Source organism: Ambystoma mexicanum, chromosome 1p (assembly GCF_040938575.1).
Source record: "Ambystoma mexicanum isolate Mex_15411 chromosome 1p, UKY_AmexF1_1, whole genome shotgun sequence".
NCBI lineage: Eukaryota > Metazoa > Chordata > Amphibia > Caudata > Ambystomatidae > Ambystoma > Ambystoma mexicanum.
Genome location: NC_090921.1, coordinates 1,240,161,952 through 1,240,189,115, shown reverse-complemented (window position 1 = coordinate 1,240,189,115; position 27,164 = coordinate 1,240,161,952). Strand labels below are relative to the sequence as shown.

Here is a 27,164-nt window from a genome sequence, read left to right as displayed (position 1 = left end):
ATAATTAGTCAATCCAGTGTATAGTACGATTAATCAATGTGATGTAGACTGAGAATCGTTTTGCAACCTTGGAACTTGTCAAGACTGACTGTCGAATATGCTGCTTTGGACAAAGCTTAAAGTTTCTGCAAAGGCAAGCTGTTGGAGAAGGATGGAACCTAGCTTCAGCCCGGCTCTGTCCACATTTTGTGGTGTTGCTTACAAGAATGGATTGATTACTTTGGGCTAGGGGTGTCACGGTATTCGTTTTATGACGGTACAATAACCTTCTTGCCAAATGACGGTATATCATGGTTATCGCGGTATAGCAGGTGGAGTTAACTGATCTTAACAAACCTTTTCTAAAAGGTCATAAATTGACAGATGTATCATCACAAACAAAACCAGGCACCCAGGGCCAGAATTGGGCTTTTCAACATACTTTCCACTGAAATGCCTTGCTTCACAAACACACGTGTGGAGAGGAGGGGGTGGGGTGGAGGCCTGCTGCAACTGGCAAAGCAAACTGAATAGCTTTTCTTAAGTGGTCATTTAGGCTTTTTGCTTCCCCACTGGCTACTGGTGAAGATGAACATGTTGCCATCTTGATAACCTGCATGCCACAGATCAGTGGAGGCTGATGGTAGTATACGCTTGTGCACATACACACACTTTCTCTTTACGTTACAGCCTTTAGTTTACTTGCGGGCCAAAAGGTGTTCAGTAATCACTGACATGTTACCCTTTGGTATGGCAGCAGGGAATACCCACAGAGATGAGTGAATTTCGCAGTGTGACTTATTATATGTAAATTCAATGATAGAACCAGCGAAATCCCCCATTGCCATATATTTAGAGAATATTATCCATTATAAATATATAAACCCCAAAGTAAACCCTCTTCCTTCTTGCACTGGATCTATTCTTCCTATTGCTAACATATTGATTATGTGTAAGGCACGTGTTATGGAATGGCATTAAAAACTGCGCCAACTGAAACTACTTGGTAGACGGCACATCCAACAGTGCAAAACCAAGACTGCACAGCAATTGCTTACTGCAGCCTTTCCAAATCGGATTGAAAAGCACACTTAACGGTATGAACGGTATAACGGTATAAACAATGTGACGGTTATTATTGTTCAATTAAGTGGTTCACGGTATACCATTATACCGTTACATCCCTACTTTGGGCCACCTTCTGCTTTAATCTTAGTTTGTGCTTTTAGCTTGGAGTTAGGTAACAGTGAGCCGACTGACCTGTGATCTTTGGAAGTTGGAGACCTGGCTCCCTTTTTTTTTTTAAAAAAAAAAAAAAAAACAATTTAGGTACATACTTGTACCCCTCTCTACATGATTTTTGCTAACTGACATCGAAATTACCAGTTCTAAAATTACCATTTCTGATTAACAATGCAGAAGTGAGCTTTTACTGCTTGGTGAACAGAGGAATTCCTTCTACTCATGTACATAAAGTATCATGTAGTATTGATGGACGCCTCTGACGTTCCTAGGGGTAGGTAAATGTACGTTAGAATGGGTTGTTGTTACCCCAGGTTATATTGACGTTTGTAAAGTAGACCTGACAAAAAGCATTGAGAACAGCAGGTAATATGTTGGTGGTAGTAGTACAAATAAGGAAGTTGAACAAATAAGGAATGTCGTTCGTATTTTGAAAAGCCAGGTTTGGATCCGTTTCTTGAATGTAGCATAGGGACACTCTGAGCATAGGGACACTCTGATATTATGGGGTAAAGTGTTCCAAAGAGGGGACAGTGAAACTGACTTACCGCCTCTGGATTTTTAAAAATGTGGTGAGTGATACTGCTAGTTGTGCTTAGATGACGTGAATAGTGTTTCACGGAGATGCTCCTCTTTACCTGAGCAAGAGTAACATTGTAGATGCAGCTGTGTGCCAAGTCGAGGCTTTGATGGGTAGCCAAAGGGCTTCACCTCGGAAGCAGAAATGTGGTCAATCGGCGCAGCCTGGAGGGTTTTATTCTGTAGGAGTTTTGGCTAGCTTGGTTTCTGAAGGGGCCCATGAGAAGCACTTTACAATCAAGTTTGCTGGTGACAGCCAGCGTGAGGCAGTTAGGTGACAGGAATTGTCTGCTCAGGCATTTTGCTGTAGTGTAAACCAAGCCATTATGCTTGGTCATGGTCTGCTATGCATCCAAGTAGAAGGGTCTTGTTTGAGAACTGGGATGACTGTACCATCGATGGAGGAGTAGGTTGCATTGAGATTAAGGCAAAACGAGTATCCCACAATGAATAACTGTTTTATTATTGAAGCAGAGCTTGAGTAGACCTCCAATTGTGGATGGTGCATTAAATCCTGTTATGGTGTCCTCAGTGTGGCAGCCAGTGGGGAGTTGGGAGGGGGGGGGGGGCAGGGGAATTTGTGCCTGCAAAGTTGGTGTATGAGATGTCAAGGATATCAAATGGTGGCTTAGTGTAGGTTTTGTACAGTGTGCTCAATAGACAATATCCTTGTGGGGCGAACGGATGAGATGGATCAGTAGCAGAATTTCCAAGAAGCTTCTATATGCGTTAACAAAGGAAAGAGTAACCCAGGTGATGCCTAGCCTTTGGTTTTCTAGGCCAACTTCAAGCCTCCTCCCCTTTCTGCTGAAGAGCTCTTTGCATGCATGATGTATGCTCTCCAGTCTAATCCTACAGTAGGATTAGACTGGTTGATGGCCAGGCAATGGTTGTCACTGCCTTTTGATCTGCAAGACGCTTTTGCTAAAGCAGGGGTTGTCGGATGACGTTTGTGACGTAGCAAATTGATTTGGATCCTTCAAAATAGCAGTTGGAGGAAATCTGGGCTTCTTTGCTTGATTTGTGGGGCAGTGCCTTTCAAGGTGCTACCGCAGTTTCCCGTAGGCCTTTCCCATAGCTCTCGGAGTGTAACCTTTCTGGATGCTCGTTTTTAGAAATATTTTTAGTCACCTGCTGAGATTCAGTGAGGCCGATGGTTTTCAGTTCGTTTCTGGTGGCAGTGTACAGGGCTAGAGTACAGCAGGGGTGCTAAAAAAAAGTTAATTTCTGCCCTCCTATTCATTGCAATATTACCAGTCTTACGTGGAGCATTTGTGTCTGCACCATATTTCATGACCATAGGTCAACGTGTCTTTTGCTGCTTGCTACAGAGCTAAGCCCGGGCTCCCCTTAGGAATCCTTTTTATGTTGAGGGGTTGTGAAGATTTGTTCTCGCACTAGTCTACAGATGACTAAGGGAGATGCCTTTTTATATGTATATTTACCCCTTATGCCCACAAGATGTCCTACAGTAGTCCACCCTGCCAAATGTTGCCTAACTCTGGACAGTGACTGTTCTAGGTTTACTTACAAAAATATGGTTCTTACCATTTTTTTTTTCTTTCCCCTTCTCCAGGTGGCCAAATGGGATGAAGAGCGAGAATTGGGCACATTTGCAGGGAAGGTTTAAGCAAAGCTTGCTGTACAGGAATGAAACTTCAATTAATGATGTTCGAGTGTGCTAACGACTTTACCTTTGTGCTTTTATTTTGTTGTATTCTATTGGATCAACTATAAACATTTGTAACCTAGGTAAATGTCAATGGGGCAGCCGAGCCAAGATTAACATCGTTTGTGTCCAGTTTAAGAGTAATAAAGATGCTGCTTTTGATCACTTCGGTGTCTCTTTTATAGCTAACATGAGGAGGTCCGTATTAAGGCAGCATACTTTATTCGAAAGTAAAAGGCCTCAAACAAGAATATTTCACTGTGCTAAAAGGTGGTGGTAGCCCAATGTGTAATCCTTCTATGGAATCCGATTTGAAGCTGTCTGTGTCCTGATGGGCAGTTAAAGATGCTGGGCCAAAGGCTGCTCTATAAAACAATTGGTGGCTACCAATTTAGATCAAGTTTCACTGATCCAATAACTTTGAAAACTTCTAAGGTAACTAAACCTCTTCCCATGTTCTTGTGTGCTGTAAACCACAAACTTATATTTTACCAACTTATTTTGCTCGATAAATCCACCTGCAAGACTCAGACATGCAGAAGCGACCATTTCCCTTTATTCTTTAAGACTTATTTTTTTTTTTGCACTTCGTGTTCTCTTCAACCTTATGCATTCGCATCAATGACCTGGTTGTTTAAACAATATTTGGCTGTCGCATAGTGCAGCCCTAAATAGCCAAATGATGCTAATCTTAAATCGATCATGGGAAGATGTACTGTATAATCCAGCTGACATGATATGCCATGTTCTACCGTCACTTCCCAAGTAAGCTATGTAAAACATTAAATCACTGCGCGTGTAGCCATGGAAGCAAGTTGAGGCAACTACTTTCTCAAGACGTCGTGATGGGTGATACGATGTTAGAAACTGTCAAACGACCTGCCAAGTTATTTGAATGTCAAGGTGCTTTGTAGTGGCAGCAGGTTGCAGTGCTACAAAAGGAGTGAGGGGAAAAGAGTGGGCTGCAACGTGGGAGTGTGGAGTTCAAAGGTCAATGTCTATAGATGTAGACCTGGAAGAGCGGGGTGTGCAAAGGGAAGATGGTGTAGGGCATAATTGGACACATTGATGTGAATTTTCATCTTGGCAATTCGGTAGAAACCCATATCTGAGCAGATGGATCCAGTAGAAATAAGGTTGTTTTACATTACACCAAAGTACCCTTCCTTGGGTGAAAAACATGAATAGCCAGAGGCTATTTACAGAAAGTGCAGCATATCTCAAGAGGCCCCATGTCCACGTCTAGTGAAAAATGGTGTAGCATTGGATTTTGATACTTCAGCTAATTTAATTGGACAATAAAAGCACCACTGAAATCTCCTTCCTAGCAATCAGGAGATGGATAAAAACTCAGGTCAGCGACCTGGACCCAAGAACATTCAACCAAATGTCCTGCATATTCACGAAATAGAAAGTACTGTAAACAGTATTTTGGGTTTGAGCATCCATATTTCAGTGCAGCAACATCACATTTGCTGCTTGCCAGAATACTCGCCTTTCAAAGTTCACAGGGCATATATGGGCAGGGAGGCATTGTACATGAGCCAATTGAATGCAGAAGTGTACACAGTTGATATTGTGTCAAATTTGATTATACATTTTTATTTGCATTTTCTTAAACCTCACTGTATCCCACCCCCACGCTAAGTTTCCCATCCTCCCTCCCCTTACTGCTGTACTTAAGTGCAAGTAAAAAGTCTCTTCACCACAGAGTGTATATAGTCTGGTTTTCAGTCAACATGATCCCAGTATACATAGTTTTCTAGGGCAGTACCCCATATTAAAATCTTGTTGCAAAGCGTTTAACGCCAAGCTCCAATCTGCATTACACTTGGAATGATCTCCCTGTGACAATTTGAAAAAAAATTCAATTCTGTGAGGATCTTCGGCCTTCCTATGTTGATCACCAACAAGGCCGCCAGCTGTAACATACAAATGCCTTCTGTTTAGATCTTTGTCCCAGTTCCTCCACTAAAATACATGATCGCAGAGATCTGGGTTCATGCAAGGCAAACCTATGAGTCATATACATATTTTCTGCAGTACTTTTCCAACTTTGGGCAAGTCCATCATACATGTTTCCAGTGCCCCAGCCTTCCATATTTCCTCCCAACACATGTCTGATGGTTTCATTTTGAGTAGAAGTGTCGGTGTATAATGCCATTGCGTGAGATTTGCAACGATCTGATACATTTAGCTATTGCCTGCCACAGCCCCTCCCATGTTACCTGTTATTGCAGTGCTGTTTATATCTGTGAGGAAATCTGATATGCAGGTTCGAGATGAGGGCTTTATTCCCTGGGTTGGACGTCAAACACTTCTCAAAAGACGTGTGATCTTATTGCTGCTTTACAAGGTGGGGTGGGTTAGAATCCAATGTCTCACCTATTAGCATCAACTCGATTCTCGAAGAGCAAGCTCCTTTTGACACTGTATAAAAGATGTAGGTTCCGGTCTCTGAAACATATCCTATAGTCTATTACAGCCTGCATGTTTCCATTCGGCAAATGCCTTCGGGCCTAGACCAGGAGTGTTGTGGATTGAAAAGAATTGGTTTAAGAGGTGACCATGAATGTCAAGTGATAACTGCCTTGACCCAAACCGTAATTGCACTTGATTAGGGGGGGCCGGGGATGGTTGGGTAGCCAAAGGTTATTCCCCCAAGCTGAGAACTGCTCATCGCCCACTCGATCTGCATCCATTGCAGACCCTTCATACACATCCAGTATAGGTCAACTATTCTTGGAGTCAAAATCAATGGTTACTTTTCATAATTGCATTCAGTAATGCAAGGGCAGTAGACCCTACCACTTGTAAAATGACTCTTGCAAATCACTTAATCGGTAAACTGGACACTACTTTTTGTGAATAGTGGAACACTTCTTCTAGGTACAGTAAAAACCTATAACTAGTAACAGTTCTAGTAGGGGAGTAAAACCGAAGGGTGTAATATTCAATTACAGGTGCTTTTGGGATCAGTGAAACACACATGGCAATGAGTCGTAACTCTGGTAACTTATTTTTGGATGGCACACAGCTAAAACAAGGTAAGTAAAACCCAGATACGTTTTCTCCCAAAGAAGTCCAGGTTAGATGGCACAGGGAAAGTAAACCCCAATGTTTCACTTTACTGAATGACTGTTCTAGGTACGCAACAACCTAATGCAGACTTATTCTGGACAGGCTAGCAAGTTGGGGGAAGCAAGACCCAGTTGGGGAAACACTCGTACAATTATCCTCCAAGGACTAATCTGGTGATACCAACAGTTGCAGGACTCCTACAATTACCCTGCAGGAATAATCTGGTGAAATCAATACTTCTCTTTTGGGAAGAGAGGCACAACCTAATCACAGGAGAGTAAAATGCATTCACATCTAATTTCTATTAAAATGGCAAAACGGTTTCTAAGGAAGAAAATAACTAAACTTTTAGTGCATCACACATTCAAGATAAGGAACACCTCTTTGTAACTGTTCACTCTTTAGTTACCAACCAACAGTCTGCAAGTAACTTTAAAACACTTTTTTTTCTAGGCAGACGTCCCAATCCCTTCAAGTCTTTCCCTGTTTCTTGGAGCATGTGTTCGGGGGGGGGTCACTAGGACTAGTGACCAACAGACCATGTCAGAATAGGTTCTTTAGTAGCAAGTCAAACAGGTGAGTACTTTACTTATAGGGTTAGAAGAGGGTCCAGGGGCTTCGCAGAACACCATAGCACGATTCTAGCAGTGGGACTGGGTGCACTGGACAAGGGACCTCCCAATAACTGGCTTCAGCTAAGTACATACCCATGTCAATACAGTACCTCAGCATTGGAGAAGATTTTGCAGCACGAGGACTTAAGGATCTTGGATGCCTTGTCGGGGTGACTGAAAACAGGACCTTGGAGGGGACTTTGCAGCAGGGACTGATGTAGAAGGCTCTAGGCAAGGGTTTTCCCTTGCAGCTGAATGCGGATCTGGCGTCTTCTCAAGGACCACAGAAGACAGATTGTGGTTGAATTCTCGTCTTTACAAAGCACTCTGTTGGGACTTTTCAGACTTTATTCGGGTCTCTGGAGATCCACCAGGATGCCCATGAAGTTTCAGCGAGATTTGGAATTCGGAAGACTGTGCGGTTGGCTTTAGGTCCCAGGGTTTTGGGGTATTGCAGCAGAGGAAGATCGCAGCAAGGTGTGGGATGGCTCAAAATGCAGTTCTTAGTGGGTTGCACCAGGCTCTGTATCAGGGTCGTCGTTTTCTCAGTCCCCGGAAGATTGGCAGGGCTGCAGCAGGCTCTATGGTTGCTGGAAATCGTCTCTGATGCTTTTGTTGTGCGCGCCGGACCCAGAGGTAGCAGGGCGCAAGTGACATGAGGGCTTACAGCTTGGTTACAGATGTTACATACAGAACATGGTAGGCACAGGATGGGGGTTAGGCAATAGGGTACAAGTACAAGCGGTAAAATGGCAACCAGTCAGCTGGCTGATGTAACAAGATGGCAAATCTGTATCGGGTTCAATACATGCAGTAGGATTTTCAGTGAGTCATTTTATTGTGTTCTTTCTGAATTTGTTGAACGTTAAGTCAGATCTAAGTGCGTGAGGTAAGGAGTTTCACAGTTGAGCTGCCCTAACTGGGAAGCTAGACCCTCCAATAGTGGACAGTTTAAATCTGGGCACTAGAAGGCAGTTAGGGCTGGTTATTCTAGTTGGTCTAGTATTTTTTTTTTTGTTTTTTTTTTTTTTGTGGATGAGGGAGGCAGATTTGAGGTTTTTTTTTTTTTTTCTTGGATAGAGAGCCATTTATGTTTCTGTCTTATTTTGTCATCCTTTTCGGTTTAAGTTCCAATGGTCGACTACTCTTCAGCTTCCAGGTTTGCGGTATTAGGCATTACAACACAACTCTGCATTCTCTCCCTGCCTTTTTACATGAAGGGGTGTTCTGGTTGTCCCATCAGGACAGCCAGCCTCCCACTGGGAACTTTCCACATTCCAGCAAGGCGTAAGACCAAGGGCTGTTTAGTTTTCAACTCCTGCTTCGCTTCCTGTCCTCAGACTGGAGCCTATGCGGGGAGTCCAGGGGACTCCTCCCGAAGATAAAAAATCGCACAGGAATTTCCTGGCCAGGATGCCAGGGAAGGAACAAGAAACACTAAAATGGTGAAAAAAGACCAGGCTCATTTTGATAAAATGAGCACCCTTAGGTGCCTTTACTGCAGCTGTCATCACAGCCCGCGGTAAAGGTGCACCAAATTAATACAAGGTATCACTGCCACCGGCCATTGAAGGTAAGCTTGTCACTAACAGAAATGTAAAAGTTTTAGTGTGATGAAAGGGGAAACATTGTATCTCCTCAGCACCCCACATAAGGTGGGATGTGCTAGTTTCACTTAACAAAATGATCCAAAGGTCTTTTCTACCCTTGGGAACTGTAGTTCTCTCAAGTTTAGCAAAAGAAAGTTAAAAGAGGAGCCCCTACAGCAACAAAGCAACAGGCACTGTTAAAGAGGATAACTTTAAAAAGACAATATGGAGAGTCTTAAAAATACCATTATGTAAGTGTGGAAAAGGTTCCCACTCATAGGTATTAAGGAAAAATATGCCACTAGTAACGCAAAAAGTTCTGGGGTCAGGAAATTTACCAGTTCTTTGAAAATCTTACTTAACACGCCTCCTGACACCTTTCCTGAAGTTAAAGAGTCCTAGTCCACCCTTGTCTGACAGGGTCATGGGGCTAGCCTTGGAGCTTTATTATTCTTGCTTTATGCAATTGCTTGACAAATTTGTTGGGAATTGGTACGACTTGGAACATCTTGGGCAGTGTGAAGATCTTGACATAGTTAATCTGTCCTAGCCAGGAAACGAGACATCGGACCCCACCTCAATAGTTGACCCAGAATAGTGGTTTCAACAAAGGGAGGGTAGTTGGCTGTGTACAACCCTGTTAAATGTTTGGGTTATAGTTGACCTGTTTGATGCCCAACCGTATTGTGTATGTGTGTAATGTTTCAATAGGAGTGATGGACTGATGGGTTTGAGACCACCATAAGCATGTCATCAGCGTAAGCCAGAACCGTCTGCATAGAGCCCCCAGTTGGTCTCCTTGCAACCATTCTTGGCCAGGGTCAGACAAAGAGCATATAGTAATGGTGATATGGGCACCCTTGTTCCCTTCCCTTTTGTAGTAAAATGGGAAGGGATAATTGACCATTAAATAGTAGCCTCGCAATGGGATGTATATAATTAGCTTTGATGTGGGATAGATAGAAGAAAAATCTGGGGGTGTTGCTCCACACCACAAAGAAAGACCTAAGGAGAAGCTGTGGGTGTTGCTCCATACTCCGAGACACAACGGGAGAATCGTGGTGTACTGCTCCATGATGGAAGGACTCCCCTGAAGGATCCCACTTTGCCCTACTCTCCCTTGATAAGAATTCTCCTAAGAGTTGGGGGAGGAGGGGTGTAAATTTGTTGGATACATTGACCCACTCGGCAGAATCCCCATCCATAACCAAGCTGCACTTCAGCAGAACCAGCAAAATGGCTGTGCTGGTTCCTTTGAGTGCCTCTGCCTCGCATCAAAACTGCGTTGCAGCTACAAAAGGATGGCTGAACTGGTTTGGGCAAGTTGGAACAGGAGCACGCAAAGCAAGGCTGCTGGGGTGTGTACCAAAGGAGTGAAGTGAGAAGCTGTGCTGCTAGCCCAAGTTTCCCAGTGAAAAAGGGAAATATTTTACATTTTAAAATGATGCTGCTCTTCATCTGTTCTACAGTACTCTGCTTTTATCAGTGAGGCCCTGCCATGCTCCTCCATATTCAGATTGTGTGCTAGCAGGAGAGGACATTCTTCCAGAATGGCAGGCTGTCAGACCAGATCCAGGAAATCAACAGTAGCTTATCTTTCAGCTGCATGGGAAAAGGCTTGACTTGGGCTACAAAATATCAACAACTACTTCAAAAGAAACCCTAGCTCTAAGGACACATGTCAATTTTAGTGGACATGTGTCTTGAACAGATTGCTGTAGAAGTTAAACTAACTAGGGCAAAACAATGTTGGGAAGTCTGAAGGAAGAGAAAACCCTTTTGAAATGGTCTGCCCAGCAGACTTTACAATGGGTTAAAATGCGTTTTTGCAAACAACAAATGCCTGTTTTAAAAGTAATTTTGAAAGAAGGCCCTGTCTTGGACTAGCAATGTAAAGGATTTTTTTTGGCTGGGAAACATATATGGGATATTTTAGTTTAATAGGATTCAGGACAAAATAAAAATGAAGTGGCTGGACTGGAAGCTCCGGAACAGGTTTTTCTGCTGGCTAAACTGACCCCCTCTGACAACCCCAATTTCTCTCCCCACCCCCCCCCCTTGGATCCACCATACATTTCTGGGACACATGCATGTTCATTGCTACCTTTGAAAACTTGAGACAGAAATATCACACGCTCATCAGACTTTTGTCTGGGCTTCAGCTTGAGACAATGATCTGGGACACTTATGTGTGAAGTGGGTAAGTGGCAAAAAACATTCAATCAAGCTGGAAAAACCCCCATGGCCACCCTGGGCTGAACTGACAGTTGGTGGTAGCCTGGAAAGACATGATCATATTTGGAGGAAAAAGGTAGCCCCACCTGTCTCAATACTATTTGATTAATAAACTTTTAAGACTGTAATTCTGTAACTGGATAGCACAGAAATGTAAAAGTTGTACAGTTTTAAGTGTAATTTTTGTGGCTTCCAAACCAGACATGTTAGCCTGGCATATTGTGGATAGAAAGTGCACAGAATTGGAGATTCTGAGGAAAGTGTATATGATGCCACTTTGAAATTCAATATTCACATGCCTTATGACTATATACACATGTATAAAGTTCTTGAATTTTAGGTAAAGTAATTTAATTGAAAAACTGCAAAAAAATTATTAGACGGACAAAACAGTCCTACAAATGTGAGAATTGGACTGCAATGTTCTCAGAGGAATACATGTAATTTGTTAGCGGCATAACTGTATGATATGATAGTTTATTTATATAGTGCCTATACACAATGTGTTTTCAAAGTGCTTCAAGGCAAGGGAGGGAAAATACAATGACCTTCTTACAGGCCATGAACAGTAAGGATATGAAATTAACTATCGTCCTCGGCCCAGCGACACTTCAGATAGTGCAAGAGCTATAGGGAGGGGGAGAGTGGGAAGGAAATGGAAACGGACAGGCGACTACCGTACTAGGCCTGACAACATTTCTGGTAGAGCCGGAGAAAACAAAAGGTGAGCGAGGGGAGGAACAAAACGAGTGACTATCTTACTAGGCCTGACGACATTTCAGATAGTGCTAGAGGGGGGCTGGGGAGGAAACAGAAAAGGTTGCTATCAAATTAGGTCTAGGGACAATTCTGATAGAGTAAGTGCATAGAAGAAAGTAAGGGGAGGAGGAGAGAACGGAGTAAGCAGTCAAAAAGGGTGGAGAAGCAAGAGGGGAGAGCGAATACAATTACGGAAGTCAGTAGGAACACAATGTTGCAAGCCAGAATACAAGATGAAGATGGGAACAGCATGATTCAGGGCTGCCATGAGTACAAGATGCAAAGGAAGTCTAGCATGAGAGTTGAGAAAGCGTGATGCAATGTGAATCAATTAAGTCCATAAAAGTCAATCCAGCATTGGCCACAAGACGGTGATGGTAAAACCAGAATGTATCAGGACAGACTCCTGCAGATGTAGGCTGGAGGAGGTTGAGGGGGAGCAGGGTAGAAGAATCAAGCAAAACAGGCAACACCTGTGTGAGAAGCAGGGGGGTGCGCAGGGGGACGAGAGGTTTGGGATGGCCTGTGAGAACAGAGGCGGTAACGCATGTTGGTGCATGCTTATCTGCTGTCTGGCAGGGGGTCGGGCCCTGGGTCTGAACAGGTCCAAACAGGAATTGCCCTTTTCCTCGTCTGCCCTTCGCTTTATATGCCCGGGCGAGAGATGCCCTTGATCTAATAGTTAGAGCAGGAAGCAAGAGGCAGGGCTAAGATGGGTGGTGTTTAGGCCAGGTGACCTAGATCCACTTGCACCTGCTCCCCATCTGCAAAAGAGGCTGGAGGGCTCCTTAAATTGCAATAACAGCGGCAAGCAGGAAGGCACCAGGTGGGCAGGGCTTGCTAAGTGGTGAAAAAGAGCGGCAGGCAGGAAGGCACCAGCTGGGTGGGGTTTAGGCCAGGTGACCTAGATCCACTTGCACTTGCTCCCCATCTGCCAGGTACAGATTGTACAAAAGTATAATTTGTTAGACTGATTTTAGCAAAAGTTACTGTGGGATGATCCTATGCATTGTAAAGCACACATCATAAATCTGACATGCCCCTGAAACCTAATCGGCTGACTGCAAGGTGGTAACAATCACCCCTGACCAGTCCAGTTGTTGGAGGCATGCCTAGCCTAAACCTGCCCCATCGTATAATCCTATGATGTCACCATGCCTTATAAATAGGAGAGGCTGACAGAACTCTAGACACTCTCTCCTGAATTTCCAGCGCCTGCGTATCCTGACATTCCAGATTTCCCCCCCCCCATCTCCCCTTTGCAAGATTCGAGACCCCACAGCAAGGCCAAAGCATAGCTGATCTTATCCCAGCAAGGCCACTGATCCAGAAATTCCACTAAAATCCCAATAACAAAGGGGGAAAGCTGTGGGACGTTGGGGAGCATCCTGTGGCCAGACCGGCCTTCTGCTCACTACCTGCATGCCCGCTGTATCCTTGCCATCATCCAGTGACCAGACTTGTCCAGCTTTTAGGAGAGCCGCCTTCCTGTGACCAGAGCTTTTGAGTCCCGAATCTGGTTGGCTGCCCAAAACCCCAAACTGAAGTGCAGATTGTGTGGCTATGGGATGGGGAAATAGTCTACCCCATCTTGATACTTTGTCTTTGTTCTACTTTTTAAGTAATCCTATCCATAGCCTGACTTCTTGTTTAAAACTGTTAGAATTCTCTGTGCAGCTTATCCTTGATCTCCAAGTGTTTGTGCCCCTTTTCTCTTTCTGTCTTGCATAGATCATAAGTCCTTAGCCATATTTGGAATAATATTAATTCCCACAAAGTTGAACGCGGGGTGAAAAGGTTGATGTTGCAAATCAATCTTGGAACGTACCCTGTCTGTCTTTAACAATATAGTTCAGATAATTTAGTTTAAGTAAAACCTGCCTTTCCTTTTTAAAACCATTTTTAACTGCTCTATTTTCCTAAAATCGAACCTCATTCAATTCTCCAGCTATAGTCACTCTTTCACTTCTATATGATCCCTGGCGTGCATCTATCACCCAGCCTAAAAACCACATTCTGATTCTGTGTATTCACCTGTTTTTCTTAAATGTTTTTGACATTTAAAGCTGAAAGAGAAATTGAAAAGCTGCAATTTTCTGTGTGAATGGGTTGCACTGTTTTCATCCCCAGTTGCTTTTTGAACTGTATGCCTTTTATGATACCTTACCTTATAGTTGCTAGTGATATTAAATCCCTGATACTGTGATAAAACATAGGTATATCCTTATTTAACCACACAATTATTTGTCAAATTCCGAGTATCAATTTATGCCATTGCAAAGGGTTTTGCCTCTTATTTTGTGAGGGAAGGTGGGATTTTGATTGTTTGCTGCATCGTATTCCTGATTCACTGCTGCTTCATTCTATTTACTCAGGATTCAATTAATTGGGGTGTGAGGGAACATTGCAGGGGGAAACCTTAACTCGGGTGCTATCTATGTTAATTGAAAAAGTGCTCCTATTCATTTGTGCTTTTGGATATGTTCTTCTAGGTTACCCAAGTGTATTTCGGTGGTTTTCATTGTAATTGTCACCCCATTGGTGATTGCTGCCCAATATAAAAATTGTGTGATTTTCTTTGAAATTAAAATAAATATCATGTTACCACCCACTGGCCTGGTTCATGGTCCATTGTGACCCGGGGTATTTTTAAAAGGGGCCATGAGACTGGTTGGTTTCGGCTCAATTCAAATCGTAGAAAATCAAGAAAAAACATTCTTATTGCGCGCCACATCTAAGGCGAAGGTCCTGGTCCGGTGAGTGGCGCCCGGTTGGAATCCTTTACAAATTGGCGGGTTGGGTTTGTTTATTCACCCGTGACCGCTTAACACAGCAGACTAACCTTCAAGGTAGTGATCCTTTGTGTGGGTGGAACACTGTGATATGCTGTAGAAGCACTGTCCCAAAACAAAAATCCAAAGTACCAGGCCTGTGCATAAAATTAAAGCTAAAGCAACCCCAAAAACTAGACAAAAAGCAACAGAATATAGATTGCCCTTTCATAAATAAATTAATAAAGAAAGAACACTTTAAAATGGCCACAGTAGAGATCAATATAGCGAGGGAGCACCGTCTGCACACATTTGTCGGGGGGAGGGAGGGGAGGAATGGCCAAAGAAGAAAAGGCCAAATTAGAGGCATTGAAAGGAGTGTAGGGAAAAGGTTGACTCTCTGTAATAGTCAACAATTAACATGTAACAGGGCCTGGTCGGGACAAATAACTATACTGCAAGATCAAATAAAACAAATTCGAAGAGGAAACTCCACTCTCAATCAGAATTTGATGAAGAGCGCCTGAAATTAGGTGCCATAACACAACAAAGAGAACCTGGCTGAACAAAGGGGCGCTCTATCAGGAGAAAGAGGCCCTATACCAGGAAATGTGCAGTTTAAAAAGCAAACTGGAGAGAAGGGAGTCAGACCTTAAGGTACTGACTAGTATAAAAGAAGAATGTGATAAAATGAGACCTAGGAGACAAATGGAACTAGAGTTAGAGCAGGCCATATAGGCTCTAAATGTGCAGAAAAAGGAGGTTTACCTCCTGCAATAAATTCTCATTGTTCCCAAACCATACAGGTAGCGTAGAGAGGCAATGAGGCCCTCTGTGAGGAGAGGCTCCACCAGCAGGTGGCAGCTCAAGAGTGGGTCATAAAGGCCAGTAAAGCCTTGATAGTTGAGCAAAAAGGCTCAGATCTTTGCCTATTATCAAGAGGTTGGGGCTGAGAAGGAGAAACTAGCGAGGTTGGAGAAAGAGGGTGCTACATTTAATCCAAACTGGAGGGACCCTGAACAGCTAGCGAGGGGCCGGGTTAACCCCTGATCATAGTATGATGACCTCTGTACTAGGACTCGAACCCATTTAATACTTTGAACACTGCCGACTTTGTCTACCAGTTCACAGAAGCCAGCAGAATAAATGGGTTTAGTATGATGGATCTGACAGGTCAGCGACCCCCCGAAATTGATGGACCGGCGTCCCTGTATTGATGCAAAAAATATCCACCTAATCGGGGCAGTGGGGGGGATCCTCCACCAACCTTGGAAGTGGGGAGGAGTCAGAAGACTACTCTTCTGTGTGCCACAGGGGAGAAGAAACTAGGCCCCACCATTCTGTGAGCCCCTCCCAAGCGCACAGAATCAGGGAGCGCCTAGAAGATTATGTGGGGTCCTCAAGCAGTAGCGCCTCTGAGAGGGTGAGTGGACTATGGTGACGTTGCCAAAGAAGGCAAATAAACTAAAGAGAGTTATGCCGAAAGACCCCATTAGGGAGATTAAGGCCATTAGGAGTTTCATAACCCCGTACCACAAAATATTCTGTCTGGGAACATTTGGAACTCTATGAACAAATGATGGATACTGTTCACCTTAAAGACAACCAAACTGCATAGAGTATGCTAAATGGACATTCTTTGCAGAGTACTCCAGCTTCTTTGCTGGACTAGAAGACCAGAAACCTTCTAGATGGTCCACCTACAGGGTGGCCATCTTGAAACACTTTTCTGCCCATAGAAACCCCCAAAAGACTCGCAAAGCGGCCTATAATCTGCAATGCAGAGATCAGGCCCCACGAGAATTTGTGCAGGAGCTAAAATGCGCCTTTGCACAAACTGTTTGGAGGGTGCGCACGGATTGCAGAGTTTGTCACTACCTACTTTCATGCGCTCCCAAAATATATCATGACCCAGCTGGTGAGGGATTTCCATGAAGGTAATGGAGCACGCTACCCGCATTTATGAAGTCCAAAAACCTGCAGAAAATAAAAACCAGACCAAAAACCCCAAACCAGCCGACACCCCTGCTGCTGCTAAGGCGATGGAGGTGAAGGTTGCCCCATTTTAGACCTAGAAATGGGGGGCCTTAAAATGTACCTACACAAAACCAGCAAAATCGGAGGCCAAGAAGGCCTTCTGGCCAATCGGAAACAAGGGGCAGTCAGGGGGGTAATCCCACCAATAGGACCCCTAACTCTCCTGATTATGTAAGTCCCAGATACAAGGGCAACAGACCTATCTTTGGGTACTTATGGACTCCCCCAGCCCTAGGGGAGTGGCGGGGGCCTGCCAGTTAAGTACTCCCCCAGGAAACTTCCCTCAGGAGGACAGTAATCCCCCCCCCAAATCCCAGGTTGTTTCTTTCCCCGGTATCCACAAAACCCCAATCTGCAGGACAACTCTCCTTTCTTTCCCCGGTTTCAGGAGCCCAGACAACCCAATCCGGGAGAGGGGAAACCAAGGGTGGAGGGTTACCAAATTTCCCAGTACCCAGCGTACCCCAATGAACCCCCAGTTAGAACAAAGACCCTGTACCACCCGGAACAGGGGTTCCAACTGGAGCGCCAGGTCCAGAACCTCACACAGGACCTGGGTCGCATGTTGAGGGCTCAACAGAACCCTCGGATGAACACGGCGGCTCAGAACCCTGCAAACCCACGGTCTGGCACCCAGAACAATGATGGGGAGAGAACCCCGATAATTCTCTGGTTCCTGAGGAGGAGGCACGGGGGGGAAAGTGGGTGTTAAAGCCCTATATGAAACTTCCTTCCTCACCCATGAAAAGCCCCTGGATAGCCCGGAACCAGAACTAAAATCTCCTGCCTCTGAAAATCTGCAACCCAGGGAACAGAAGGTGGGTAGGAGAAATAAAGACCTCCAAAAAAGCCCATTTTGGGGAGGAAGTTAGTGTCCTCCAATTTGAAGGGGAAGAATCCTTGGAGGATTCTGGGAAGACTATCTTCTCCTTCAGGGAGAATTCCTCACAAAGAATGTGGGTCCCGAGTGATCCGAATGAAGACTGGCTGGATATGGGGACTGATTCAGAGTCGCCCATCCCTGAACTCCAGAATTTTCTGAGAGTAAAATAGTAAAGGAGGGATCCTCCCCACAAACTGGTCCTAGTGACTGCCGCCAGGTAAATGGGGGCAGCACAGAATTAGGGAAATGGGGGATTCCAAAATCCCCATCTATTTCAGGATGTCAAATTTTTTTTTTTTTTTACATTTTCCCAGACTTTGACACAGAAAATTGTCCAAAATGCCACTGTCAGAGTCAAAAATAAAGAAATTGATCACCCAGATTGCCCAAAATGCTCATTACCTTTGCCCGCTTGAGGAGAAGGAGGGGAGATTTTATACCCCCCGTTCAAGTGCAAGAGCAATGTGCAACTTCAGCACTGGTGGACACTGGATCCCAAGCCACTCTTTTGTCAAAAAGGGCCTTTCACCAGCTAAATTCAGGAAGGGGGGGAGATATACCAGATCCCTCTTACCCCTCTTCCTAGACAACTCCAGAACTTCGATGGGAATCAAATTCCTGTTGAGGGGACAGCGGATTTGGAAATAAAAATAGGGTGATACAAGGTGAAACACCCAGTCATAGTCGTGACTCCAGAGGGAACACCCTGTCTACTAGGGAATGAAACCCTCGCAGGTTGTCCCCCCTAATAGACTGTGTGAGCAAGGTACTCTAGACTAGACTAACAGGCCAATAAAATTTAAACAGAATGTCAACCATGTTAGTTTAAATGGCACATGCCACATGGTTGAACAAAAATCTGATCATATTGAGTTTAATTTCCAGAACATTCAACTACCTGGCGTGACAGTAATTGCTGTAGGACAACAAGCTGGTGATGGGAGCTCTTCTCCATTCCTGAAAATCAACATTCTTTGAAATTTTATACTGATTCACAATCTGAAAATCCCATTTTTATAGTCAAGTGATGAGAAACCAGCTCAAAGTTTAGCTGACATTCCGAAAATTAGAGGACTGTTGTTACTCCCTATTCAGTTAAATGAGGGGAAGGAGTCTGTTCTCGCCTGAATGTGTGAGAACAATGGAAAGAGCTTCATCAGCAAAGCCACGTTCAGGCAGCTCCCAAAAAGATCCAGCCATTCCCACGTTTGAATTGATCAATAATTGGGAAATGGGCCTGGAAACTCCCAATTCCAAACACCTCCTGCTTAGCAGGTGTATGCTCAAAACTTCTATAGGGAACAAAAGCATAGAACACAATTATTGGGTTGTGCGAGATGTCCCTGCTGCATTCTATTTGGGCAGTGACCTTCTCAATTGGTTTGCAATTAATTTGGACCTGATAAATTACAAGGCCTGGTCCCGACTAGGGGGCAATCCCATGGGCATTGATGATTCAGAAAAAGCATTTTGGTCAGCCCAATTGCTGCTGTATGCAGTTGAAGTTCAAATTGGAGAGGAGGTCACCATCCCAGAACGGACACAACTATTCCCACTTGAATTGGAAATTCAAAGGGGAAAGAAACTGCAAAATCCTGACTCATATGTACACCTCAATGCCCTTCTCCAACAGCAGGGGTTGGGGTTAAACCCAACACCATTAGTCAATGTAGAACACAACACCATTACAATATGTGATGGTAAGTCTATCCCCTAAATCTTTCGCTATTGTCTAGTTTCAAGATGTGCCAAAGTTTTTGCTGAATCTTTCTTAAATGATAATGATCAGAACTATATCTGGTTATGACTTAGTCTTGATATTCAATGACTTAAGTGAAAGCAATGATCAGGCTGCAAGCAATGTTAAGAGAAATAAATAGATGGCGGGGCATCTGTCCACTGTTGGTTAGAGAAGCTTTATTTTTATTTATTTTTTATCCCTTATTAATGATAGCTTGGATGGCCAATATCTGCAACCCTTCTCTGTGCACAGAAACACAACAGCAAATCTAATTTGAAGCTTTTCTAAAGTCAAAGCACATTCTTTGTGATTGGTCTTCCAAGCCCAAAGCGCCCTGTGTCGCCAGAAGCAGAAAGGCAGGAATCGAATAGCGCATTCATCAGGGTATTTCAACTATCTCCGGCCTGAGATTATACCTGGCGGCGGTGTGTGGAGCACACAGCGGCTCAAACAGTGTGCCACACACTTCAAAATTTGGCCAGCCTTCATGCCAGCCAAACAAAACTGTGCCCCTTGGCAATATTGAAGATGCTGTGAAAGTCGCACACTCTTCCCATGTGCCACACATTAATAATCCTCACAAGGAAAATCTGTGCCAGTGAGTGTATGTGCACTGGCATGCAGCTGTCTGGGCAACTTCTTGAAAATTACAAGCCCATTCCCACTGTTTGCTTTATATACGATACACACTTTCTCACAGGGCCTACGCGATACTGAAATGTTCTTAAGCAGACGACCGAGTCAAATCTTGAGTATCGCTGGGCCCGAGTGAGTCCTTTCTTCACAGTAAAGCACTGAAATGATTTGCTCGTACCCACTGAAGCTGCGGTCATGTGTATGAGTTGTATATGCACCGTACCTTACACATATCAATGTCTAATGGACCACTTTAAAAGGGAAATGAGCAACCAGAGATTTTGCAAAGAAGGCTTGTTTAGTACATTAAGCTTCTGCCATTCAAGCCCGCATGTGCACCGTCCCATAGGGCCTGGGAAGGGTCTAAGTGCTCTTCCAAACTGGCAATCAAAATATAATTGCCAACAAGATAGCAATTAGGGGTTTCGACCTTTGTAAACATTTTTTTCTTTATAACAAGATTTTCACTCGAACAATGGTCTGCAAACGTTTGACCCCGGGGCCCCCCTAGAAAATGTTACCTGGCTTGGGACCCCCTATACACAATGTTAATCAGCTGCGAACGGTTATCGCGCGCTGGTGTAGAATTTTACCCCAAATGGAGGTGTGGTTACCAAACACTAAATTCTTTCAAAGGCATTGCTTGCAATAACTCAAATTAGAGGACAAATGTCTATAAATGCAGCCTTCCCAGTTTTTGCTACAATACAGAGGACTTGTCTAAAAGTAGTGTTTTATTTCCCACAAAAGAAAACGGCCAATATTGCTGTCCTACAGTAACGTTTGACATGCAACTGATGTAACAATGTGTTTAAGTACAACAACTTTGAGATTACTATCAATGCTGCCACTTGCACGTTGGACAATGGCATATTGGAGAACTAGTGTGACGGGTGGGGCTGTAGTTCAGCAGCCAGCCTGTCACTATTGGGTTCAATTTTTGCAATAGCCATCCGTAGGCTTTCTTCCACCTCCAACGTTGACCCATGTTTAGTCTTTAGGGCTGCAAATGCTGAGAATCCAATCACTCAATGTTATGAGGTGCTGAGAGGCAACAGTACATTGACTGCATATTTGATTGAATTTGGAAACCTCTGCAGACACATTTTGCCAAAATACTCCCAAAGACTATTTTGTTCAGGCGGTCACTTTGAAGCTCTATTAGTTCCTCCTGGAGGTGTATTGGAAGGTGGGCCCCTACGTCTGCTAGGAAAGGCTGAACCACCCAGTCATTGATGTTGCAATTGTCCTCTGGAAAGTACTTTCAGACTGGTTCTGAGATGGTTTCCTATTAGTTCAGCAACACATGAACGATCATGCTCTGTCTCCTCAAGAGCATCTGCTACTAATGGAAACACATTGGTAATACCGACATCAACCCTCCTCCTCCAAAGTTCCAGCTTCTTCTTGAATGCTGATATTTTTGCGTTCATAGCAAATTATGTGGTTTCTGTGCCTTGCGGGGAGAGGTTTCGAAAATGTAGCTTTTCAAAGATGTCGCCAAGGTAAGCTAACAGTACAAGCCAGTGTGAATCACAGAGGCTCTTCTTTTGTCTGGTTTAAACCCAGGAGAAAGTGTCATTTCGTTCATGAGTTCATAAATGCGACTTAAAACCTTTTGCCTGGATAGCCACCTGACCTCCGTGTGAAACAAAGCATCATGTTCACCTTCCATTTCTGCACATGAAGTGGGAAAGAGACTGGCTCTTGTGGGGTGTATCTTAATAAAATGTACAATCTTTACAACAGAACCTCTGGGAGTTAATTCCCCATATTGCACACAGTCAAAGCTTCCCGGTGTATTATACAGTTGTCCACAATCACAATATATGTGAAGCTACTGCCAACACTTTTGCATTTAACCCAGCTCTAGCACCACACATTGAAGGAGCACCATCCGTTCAAATACCAACACACGCCTCTGTGAGATACCAGAGGGTGTTTCAAAACCCAGTCCCCGGGGCTCCCTAACTCAGGTGGCCATGTAAGGGCCATCGCTTTTGGATCCCGACCCTGGGGGTGGACAAGCGAGGGAGGATCACCTTGGTAAGGGGTCCTCAGGTAGTGGGATACAAACACCCCATGGTGAGACATGGTATTCCCTGTTTATACCTACCCCAATCCCAACTTGCTATACCAGTGAGTACAACTCCCACAATTTCTCCCCCACTGTGTGTGCCAATCCACTGAGATGAACAAGAGTGAGGGAATGAAGATTACCTATATGACTTCCCAATAGCCATGTCAAGTTGATGAGGCCAGGCAGGCTCAGGCACATCTCCCTAATTTCATGTACCTGACTCATTTACTCAAAGTTCCACAATAAAAGGTGGTAAGGACACACTTGGAGCGAGTCTGCAGACCGGACAGAGCCCACACTGCAAAGCTGAAGCAGTGGAGAGAAATCAAGCGAGAAGGCAAGAAGATGATGCAGCAGAGAACACGAGCAGCCATGATGCTGAAAGAAAGCGCAAGTTGATCCTTGACTGCAAGCTGGCCGGCGTGCCAGTGACAGGGACATGCCTATGCACAGGTGCTCGAGCAGCCCACTCCACTCCCAATGGCAAAGCAAGGTCTGGGAGGCAACCAGAAGAAACAGCAGCCTCCTTCGCGGAAGTCGGGAGCCGCTGCTGACACGAAATGAAGAGGCACGCTGGTGAGTAATGAGGGAGCTGGTTGTGTGTGGGATAAAGAGAAACTCTTCCAAGTGCAAGTGTAGGTTACCCACATAACGGGGTAGTGCATTTTTTTTGGCAAAGTGTGCAAGAGATCGCTAAGAGGAAATGAACGGTGAAAAGCACATGTACCTTGCAATGGTGAGCCTGGGCAAAGGCTGCAACAGAGGCTTTGCGAACATTGTGAACAGGCCAAGAAGCCTAAATGCAGGGACGTCATTCAGGGGTCACCAGAGGTCGCTTGAGCGACCTCTGCGGATTGACTGGTGACCTCTGCCAATCTCTTGTGACCTCTGAGGGGGTGTGGCCATTGGAGGGGGCGTGGCCACCACAGCAAGCACAGTGCTGCGTGTGGCCTCCATTTTGCCTTGCCTTGCAAAGCATGTGTTGTGTGCTTCACACTGCTGGCCACGCCCCCTCAAAGGTCGCAAGAGATTGGCGATCCCTGAATACGTCCCTGACGGTGCTGCGTGTGGCCTCCATTTTGCCTCGCCTTGCCGCAAGTCCCTTGCCTGGCACAGCACGTGTCGTGTGCTTCACGCTGGCACCTGGTTCTCGTCCTCGTCCTGTGAAAGGAGGTAAGACTGACACTGGAGTGAGAGCATAGTGGCGCGGAGAGTTGTGTGCTTGCCTGTAAAAACATGTATGAAAGGAGAACTAGCGTCCGTCCTTTCACAGCTTTCACGCATTGAAATTGTAATTGCCCCAAACCCTGCATACTTAGCGGTGTAAACCCCCATTGGTGCTCCCCACTCCCCCGTCCTGTGAGTATGCCATACCTTGGGAACCAAAACCTGAGCTGTTGATAATAATAGTCAGACAATCGTTTACTTTTTTGGAAACACAGAGCACAGTTTATTGGAGCATACAGCACAGGGAGCAGTGCCAGCCCTAAAGCATCATGGTTCACAACCATCTATACCAAAAAACGAACCCCAATAAAGTGGGGCAAAACATCTGAATGTTCCGGTGTCCCCTTGCCGCTCACCGCTGTCGCAAGGCACCGGACATACGCTCCAGATTTTAACTGTGCAGGTCTGAATGTTCTTGGTGTCCCCTTGCCACCTCCATGCATGTTGCAAAGGCACCGAGACATAGGCTCCAGATTGCTGCACAGAGTACTTCCACCTCGGGCCCACTGACCTGAAGGTGAGGAGTCTCCAGAGTCGATGAGGGATTCAGTGCCCATCGTCTGAGATTGGCTCGAGTGCGGCCATCAGGAAACCAGCCCACGGTTCAAGCCGCGGCATACCCCTCCCCGGCTAGGACTGCCCCAAACGCCGCCTGTGACAGAAATGGTCATTGCGCCATTCGCAAATCTCTCTCTATACAAACAAATGTGTATAACTTGCAGGCACGGAGCTCGCTTATCACCCCACTGTCGCCCATGAGAATTCCTAAGCAGCATTTCACCAAGACCGCATGCAACTCAAAACGCCAGTTAAAGTTTCAAACACATTGTCATTATTTCCGGCCCAGCGACCGCATATGCCCAGTTATCCTAAAATGTCCATTCTCAAGGTACATTTCTATTTCCCCCTTTCTCAATATCAGTAACTGTAACGTTTGTATCTTGGTGAGCCCCATGCCTGTTAATATTGGTACTGTGGCCGCATTACACACCGAGCGCGTGCACCCCATGGCCAAAGGCCTTCTCCTGCACCCGACCCACAAAACAACCAAAGCACCCCCCCCGCAGTACGAATTAAACAATCCCCCCCACTTTATCTCTGAACTAACGCCCTTGCCTCAGATATTCACCTCCTCATTTCTTCAACTTAACACTAATTTCACTACAATGGAGGGGGATCATATTCGAGAAACTGTGCTGTATTTCGCCCTCCTTCCGCTTAATACATGACATGCCCCCGACAAACAGAATGCAACAGCGTGTGCTAGCATACAGCACCCCCCCCCCTGCTGCTGATTATACATTCTATGTATAGATAAGCTTAATTCGGGCCCATTATTAACTGTTTCCTATGATTCTGCATTCATCTTGACTTTACTTGTATTTTCAATAACGGGTGAGTCCATTTTGTGTGTTGCTTTATAAGGCGCGTTTGTAACCGTGTTTGCCCTTGGGCCGCGTCCAACAATAAAACATTTTTTCCCACCATAACCAAATATTCAAACTTTCGGCTCCGACTACCCTCCGTCAACTCATGTGGTTCAATTCAGGACCCCTCCCCCCCCCCCACCTTGTCCTATGCAAGAATTCAGTGTGCACCTCTCCATTGAGTGCAAACCACAACTCCCTGAATGAGCCTGCACATTGGTTGTTCTCTGCGTTAGGTGATCTGTGGCCAATAACTCCTTACTAAACTGCATTGTACAATTGCATTCTATTTGTCTAAACCGCGTCGCGTGCCGTACAACAGCCTTCTCCTCCAAGCGCTTCCGCCGTACTAGGAACAGGGCAGGCATAAATATTATCAGCAACTATTTCAAATTTGACCATCACGTTGCACAGCGCCCCAGCCCTTCGCCCCAATCACGGCTTCTATACTACATTCCTGCGACCGCGCCTGTACCTATTCCACATGCTAGACTTCTTCCCCTCCCACCCCCTGGATGTGCCCAACGTCATTGCGCCCTTACAGACCCCACGACCCAACACGATGTTGAACGCCTTATATTCTCGCCGCACCAGTAAATGGCCAGCCGCACTACCCGCTCCCACTAAACTCAGTCCCTTTATTATAAAATTAGTTTCTCTATACTAGGCCATACCTTCTCTTCTGCTCTACTGCGACGTGACCACTCCTTTCTGACTGGAACCAAAACCCCCCTTCTGGCATGCTGAAACTCCTGCCACACGAACGCTGGAAACTCCTTTGCACTCCCTGGAACGGTAACGCCATGATTTCCACTCTTCTGTGGGGGAGGGGCAGGAACCAAAACGACTGAACGAGAGGGTGTGGGGGGAGGAGAAATAAGAAGCAGAATAGGATTAGTGAGGTATGCAGAGGTGACAGCAGGGCAGACCAAGCGAGAAAGAAAGGAAGGAAAACCGTAGCAAGAAGGAAGGAAAACAGACATCATTTTAAGGGATGAGAAGGAAGGGAGTACAAAAGGGTAGGTGGGGGAAATGTGAGAGTGAAGAATGGAGCTAGGACCGGTGAGGAAGAAGGGTGATAACACAGGTGCAAGAGAGGAAACAAGAGAAAGAAAGGAAAAGCAGATTGTGTCAAGAATAGGAGATCTTGGAAGGAATATGTTTAAATACACATTCAGTTATTTAACTTGGAGTGCCCTGTACTTTCTTTGGCAACGTCCATTGCACGTGTATTCAGGGACGTCTGTTCTTGTTCATACAAATATGCAGGGACAGCCCAGGAATTGTATTTGCACACTTAATTGCGCTGACATAGTGTATGCTTTAAGAGAAAGCGACAATGTTGCTGTGTGGCAGCAAAATATAAATATTTGTTATGTTCCTGTGTTATGGTGACATATAGCTCTGGGGTGAACCTATCCGCCCCTGTCCCCCCAGAATGTGATTTTGCTCTGTAGAAATAACAGGTTAGATCCACACAAAGAGGGGATTTGGGTTCATACGCTGCCCATGGCAACATGGGCCTTAAAGCACTGCTACATATGATGATCCATTCTTGTATGAAATGTCACAATACAGTGATATTGTAACCATATTTTTCTTAGTGTACTGAGGGATAATGCTTTATGATGCCACTTCCTGTGATGCCACGTGAGGGTGTGTGGTCAAATTACATCACTTCATGTGATGTCACATGGGGTGGGCTCAAATGACATCACTTCCTGTGATGACACTCTTGGGGGCGTGGCATTGTGATGTCACTTCCACTAGCCCTTGCATTTTGGTGAAATGATCTCCCTGCCTAAACAGAGTTATGAACAACGAACATTTTGAAAGGGCCAAGTGAACCTAACAGGAAAAGTTGAACACAGCTTTTTCTTGAATTTCGAAGTCTGCTCTGTGAAACATCAAAGTCATCATGTAAAGGTCTGAGCAAAATCCCTACCATTTCGAAAGTCTTCGATCAGAGGTCCTAAAGAGCAGAGTCAGACAAGGAGGTTGAAAGCTTAGGGAAGGGAGCCCCAAGCCGTGGCTAAAGACAGAAGCATTGTAGGCTCAAGCCCGGCAGAGGGAAGCCTATGTGAACTTGTGGTTAAAAGGAAGCATTGCAGGCCTAACCCAACTAAGGGAAGCCTGTGTGCACTTGGGGTTAATGTAAGGAACTCCTGCTGGCAATAGTGATCACAGCTCAAGGGTGTTTATTGAACTTCAATTGGGTTTGAAAAACACCTATCTAATCCTAAATCTAAAGATGGGAGCAAGCTTTTTTGCTTGACCCGTTGTAGGACCACTTTGATAACCAATTCTTTCTTAAGACTTCTCTCCGTCGGGCATGAGTTTTTTTTCCTGCTTGTTGAAGACTTTCGTAATTCTGAGGACTTTGGATTTACTTGGAAATTTTTACCGTAGGATTCTTGCAATCATTCCTTTTCCCTTGTGTGAGAAACCTGAGGGCATTCCCCCCAAGTAGACCTCGGGAAACCCTTATTCGGGTGGCCAGGGGAGGTCTGGCACTCTCAGATCTCAACCCTGGTGGTGGCAGAGCAAGTGGGGAGGTAGGTATAGCCTGGATAAGGGAAATCAGAGTTATGCTCAGGGAATTGCCCCAGCTGAGA

At 45.0% G+C, this 27,164-nt stretch overlaps 1 protein-coding gene across 2 annotated transcripts in view; it reads left to right on the top strand.

Annotated features, from left to right (window-relative positions):
* LOC138452573 (cytochrome c oxidase subunit 6B1-like) overlaps nucleotides 1-3,634 on the top strand; it is a 73,112-nt gene extending 69,478 nt beyond the window's left edge. For both annotated transcript variants that reach the window (XM_069605004.1, XM_069605006.1), the window contains exon 4: nucleotides 3,377-3,634. In XM_069605004.1, coding sequence (XP_069461105.1) covers nucleotides 3,377-3,430 — 54 coding nt within the window. In that variant the 3' untranslated portion in view covers nucleotides 3,431-3,634. The remainder of the gene's footprint in view (nucleotides 1-3,376) is intronic.
* The last annotated feature ends 23,530 nt before the right edge of the window (nucleotides 3,635-27,164 follow it).